This window comes from Penaeus vannamei, chromosome 15, assembly GCF_042767895.1.
Source record: "Penaeus vannamei isolate JL-2024 chromosome 15, ASM4276789v1, whole genome shotgun sequence".
In the NCBI taxonomy this organism is placed as follows: domain Eukaryota; kingdom Metazoa; phylum Arthropoda; class Malacostraca; order Decapoda; family Penaeidae; genus Penaeus; species Penaeus vannamei.
In genome coordinates this window covers 32,634,450-32,639,449 of record NC_091563.1, presented here as the reverse complement: position 1 = coordinate 32,639,449, position 5,000 = coordinate 32,634,450, and the positions used below count along the sequence as shown (strand labels likewise).

The window sequence follows — 5,000 nt, the reverse complement described above, 5'->3', positions numbered from 1 at the left end:
GGGGAGGGTGGGGGGGAAAGAGGGAGGAGGGAAGGAGGAGAGGGGGAGGGGGGTGGATAGAGAGAGGGGGAAGGATAGAGAGAGGGGGAAGGAGGGAGGGGGAGGGGGAAGGAGAGAGGAGGAGGGGGAGGATAGAGAGAGGGGGAGGGGGAAAGAGAGGGCGAGGGGAAGGAGAGAGGGGGAGGGGGAAGGAGAGGGTAGAAGGGGAGGGAGAGGGAAAGGGGGAGGGTAGAGGGAGGGGGAGGGAGAGGGCGAGGGGGAAGGAGAAGGGGAGGGAGGGAGAAGAGAGTGAGAAAAAGAAAGGGGGGGAGTAGGGGTGGGGGGGTGACACAAAAGCTCCCCCGGAAGTTTGGGCAAAAGTTAACATTATGGCTTTATGGCGGGTGATAAATCAGGTCAAAACATTAAAAGGACCTGATCTTACTACACCATTCCGAGTTCGAGGGATCTCAGGTCGGGCCCTTTGCCTTCCCTTTCTCCTTCTCCCTTTGACCTCGTGATTGTAGTACGATGTCACGGCGAATGGGAAATGATTCGGGAGTCAAAAGGAAGCTCAAAACGGACTTCGAAAACCCACAGGGGAGGACGGAGGGGATTCCCCGCCGCCGAGCCGAGGTTCGCGAGAATTCGGGGGACGAAGAATGGGGTTTCGTGATCTCGTGTTTGTTTGTTTGTTTGTTTTTCTTCTTCATCTTCGTCTTCTTATTTTCTTCTTTTCTTATTCTTCTTTTCTTCTTATTATTATTATTCTTTTCTTATTCTTCTCCCTTTTCTTATTCTTCTTTTCTTCTTTTCTTCTTCTTCTTCTTCTTCTTCTTCTTCTTCTTCTTCTTCTTCTTCTTCTTCTTCTTTCCTTCTTCTTCTTCTTCTTGTTCATTTCTTCTTCTTTCTTTCTTTCTTTCTTTCGTATTGGACTCTTTCATTTTAAAGTACATTTGAATTTCTAATGATGACAGTTATATATATATATATATATATATATATATATATATATATATATATATATATATATATATATGTGTGTGTGTGTGTGTGTGTGTGTGTGTGTGTGTGTGTGTGTGTGTGTGTGTGTGTGTGTGTGTGTGTGTGTGTGTGTGTGTGCGTGTGCGTGTGTTTATTTGGAGGGGCAGTCGTTCAGTTATTCTTTGTAAATTCAATTCATATTAATGTTTATGTATTATAAATGATCTTTCTGCGAGCGGTTACATTTTCTCTATTCTCAGTAATTAATTTTCTCTTTTTTGTTATGCTGATAATGAATTTTTTTGTCGTAAACGCTGATACTAATAGATATCATTTTTATGAATATATTCAAGTATTATTTATTTAGTTTTTATTCTTATTTTCATAATTATTAATGTTTTTTTTTTACGATTAATAGTATTGCTCTTACTCAAAACAAAGAAAAATCCTGGGAAAGAATGAGAAGCATTTTTTTCCTTCGTTTAACGCCGACATTGACAAAAATAGTAAAACACTAATTGGAACAAAAGACATTTTTCTCTGACATTGATGTGAAATAATATTTCTCTTGTGTGATTTTTCTCATTCTTTCCTTTTATCTTCTCCTTTCTCCCTTTACGAAGAACATAAAAAAATCTGATTATCATCACCATTATATATCATCGTCCTATTGTATATTGTTATCATTATATGCATCATGTCTTTGTCTTTAGTTATCGTGAAGTTTTTACTGTCCATAAACTCTCATATTTGAATCAAATAATCTTAATAAAAAAAGGAATTCAGCAACAACAACAACAACAACAAATATATCGACTTGATCAAACACAATAAACAACAAAATTCACGAGAAAATATTTTGACTATTTTTCAGCCTGTGACAATTAATTTTTTTTTCTTCCCTTTTTTACCTTAATCTCAAGTACATTACCTCGCCTTCCCGAGTCTAAAAACAAAAAGTTGTTCTCACTCCTCCCAAGGCCCCTTTCGAACACCATTCCTCACTCGAAGACACAAAACAAAAAGAAAAGAATAAAAGAAACAAAAAAAAAGAAACAACAACAATAATAATAATAATCCGCGTCGACAACATTCGTACTTTTGAATAATTTCCAGGTCTCCAGCCCGGCCACTTGACCTCCATTTTTGCGAACACACCTGCATCTCCCCGTCCGTGTCGTTTAATGGGATATAAAAATCAAAACAGTCCTCATAATGGATATTTGTGATGCGCATTATCCTAAACAGGGCGTAAGAGGGATGGGAGGCGAGGCGAGGGTGACGGAGGGTGTGGGATGCCGTGTTGGAGGAGGAGGAGGTGGAGGGGGAGGGGATGGAGGAGGGGAGGGAGGAGGGGGACGCGGAGGGGGTGTAGGAGGGGGACGCGGAGGGGGAGGGGTAGGGGGTGTTGAAGAGGGAGAGAGAACAGAAGAAAAAGAGATGGAAGTGGAAGGAGAAGAAAACGAGGAGGAGGAGAAGAGACTGAGGCAAGGGAGAAGGAGAAGGAGGAGGAGCAGAAGGAGGAGATGGAATTGGAGGAGGAGGTGGTGGAGAAGGAAGTAGGAGGAGAAGGAAAGGAAGAAAAAGAAGAAAATGAGGTGGAAAAAGAAAAAGAGGAGGAGGAGGAGAAGGAGCTGAAGCAGGAGAAACGGAGAAGAAGGAGCAGGAGGAGAAGGAGAAGGAGGCGGAGGAGGCGGCCGGCGAAGGCGTTGCGACAGGCCAAGGGCGCGCGGATTTTGATTAAGTGCGCGAGATGGCCCAGAACGCCGGGCTTTCCATTTATCATTATCATCTCCGCCGGCGCGCAGGAGAATTCCTTTTACGGAGCTTCACGCCTTTCAAAACATGATGGCGAAATCGGTCTCCGAGATCTGGCCAGGTTGGGCGACGCCGGACCGCAGATGTATCTCAGATACACCACAAAACATTTCCTTAATTTGCATAAATCTTGTGGCATTGTCGCCAAATGGCCTCGTGATGGGGGTAAGAGGGAAGGACAGATAACGCTGCGAGATAAGAGCGGAGATAAAAGAAATGGAGTGAGGTGGACACACACGGTAGGTGACACAGCCGTGATAACAATCGCGGAAAGTTTAACGCGGCCGTCCTGGGCTCCGCCGCCTGTGGGAAGAAGGCTGGTCGAGCGCGGGGAGGGGCCGCCCCAGGACCCGCCCTCGAGGACCCGCTCTCGAAGGCCCGCCCTCCAGGACTCGTTCTCGAGGACTCGTTCTCGAAGACCCGCTCTCGAGGACCCGTTCTCGAGGACTCGTTCTCGAAGGCCCGCCCTCGAGGACCCGTTCTCGAAGGCCCGCCCTCGAAGACCCGTTCTCGAAGGCCCGCCCTCGAGGACTCGTTCTCGAAGGCCCGCCCTCGAGGACCCGTTCTCGAGGACTCGTTCTCGAAGGCCCGCCCTCGAGGACCCGTTCTCGAAGGCCCGCCCTCGAAGACCCGTTCTCGAAGGCCCGCCCTCGAGGACTCGTTCTCGAAGGCCCTCCCTCGAGGACCCGTTCTCGAAGGCCCGCCCTCGAGGACTCGTTCTCGAAGGCCCTCCCTCGAGGACCCGTTCTCGAAGGCCCGCCCTCGAGGACTCGTTCTCGAAGGCCCTCCCTCGAGGACCCGTTCTCGAAGGCCCGCCCTCGAGGACTCGTTCTCGAAGGCCCTCCCTCGAGGACCCGTTCTCGAAGGCCCGCCCTCGAAGACCCGTTCTCGAAGGCCCGCCCTCGAGGACTCGTTCTCGAAGGCCCGCCCTCGAGGACTCGTTCTCGAAGGCCCGCCCTCGAGGACTCGTTCTCGAAGGCCCGCCCTCGAGGACCCGTTCTCGAGGACTCGTTCTCGAAGGCCCTCCCTCGAGGACCCGTTCTCGAAGGCCCGCCCTCGAGGACTCGTTCTCGAAGGCCCTCCCTCGAGGACCCGTTCTCGAAGGCCCGCCCTCGAGGACTCGTTCTCGAAGGCCCTCCCTCGAGGACCCGTTCTCGAAGGCCCGCCCTCGAAGACCCGTTCTCGAAGGCCCGCCCTCGAGGACTCGTTCTCGAAGGCCCGCCCTCGAGGACCCGTTCTCGAGGACTCGTTCTCGAAGGCCCGCCCTCGAGGACCCGTTCTCGAAGGCCCGCCCTCGAGGACTCGTTCTCGAAGGCCCGCCCTCGAGGACCCGTTCTCGAAGGCCCGCCCTCGAGGACTCGTTCTCGAAGGCCCGCCCTCGAGGACTCGTTCTCGAAGGCCCGCCCTCGAGGACTCGTTCTCGAAGGCCCGCCCTCGAGGACTCGTTCTCGAAGGCCCGCCCTCGAGGACCTGCTCTCGAGGACCCGTTCTCGCAGGCCCGCCCTCGAGGACCCGTTCTCGAAGGCCCGCCCTCGAAGACCCGTTCTCGAAGGCCCGCCCTCGAGGACTCGTTCTCGAAGGCCCGCCCTCGAGGACCCGTTCTCGAAGGCCCGCCCTCGAGGACTCGTTCTCGAAGGCCCGCCCTCGAGGACTCGTTCTCGAAGGCCCGCCCTCGAGGACTCGTTCTCGAAGGCCCGCCCTCGAGGACCTGCTCTCGAGGACCCGTTCTCGCAGGCCCGCCCTCGAGGACCTGCTCTCGAGGACCCGTTCTCGCAGGCCCGCCCTCGAGGACCTGCTCTCGAGGACCCGTTCTCGAAGGCCCGCCCTCGAGGACCTGCTCTCGAGGACCTGTTCTCGAAGGCCCGCTCTCGAGGACTTGCTTCGGAAGACTAGCTGTCAAAGACCTTTTTTCGAAGACCCGCTTTCGAAAACCTTCACTGGAAGACCCCCTCTCGAAGGCCCGTCTTCAAAGGCCCGATCTCAAAACCTCTCTCTCGAAGACCCGTCCTTGAAGACCCGTTCTTTCAGACCCGCCCGCAAAGACCTGCTCCCGAAGACCTGCTCTCCGAGACGCAGGTTCTCCAGCCAGATGTGTGAGCTGATACACCTGCTCGCCGCGATCCTCCCTGCTGATACAACTGCTTGGAGGTTCCTTGCACCGTTACTACTGTTCACGGGCGATTTACACTGATACTCGTCTGATCGCAGGAGCTCGTGGA

At 52.2% G+C, this 5,000-nt stretch overlaps 1 protein-coding gene across 1 annotated transcript in view; it reads right to left on the bottom strand.

The window, feature by feature from the left end:
* Positions 1-5,000, bottom strand: part of LOC138864164 (serine/arginine-rich splicing factor 4-like) — a 14,007-nt gene that overhangs the window by 8,994 nt on the left and 13 nt on the right. The window contains exons 1-2 of the mRNA XM_070130221.1: positions 4,826-5,000; positions 3,020-4,685 (exon numbers count right to left, since the gene is read on the bottom strand). The exon at positions 4,826-5,000 is cut by the window's right edge and continues 13 nt beyond it. Of these exons, the coding sequence (XP_069986322.1) occupies positions 3,020-4,685; positions 4,826-5,000 (1,841 nt within the window). The remainder of the gene's footprint in view (positions 1-3,019; positions 4,686-4,825) is intronic.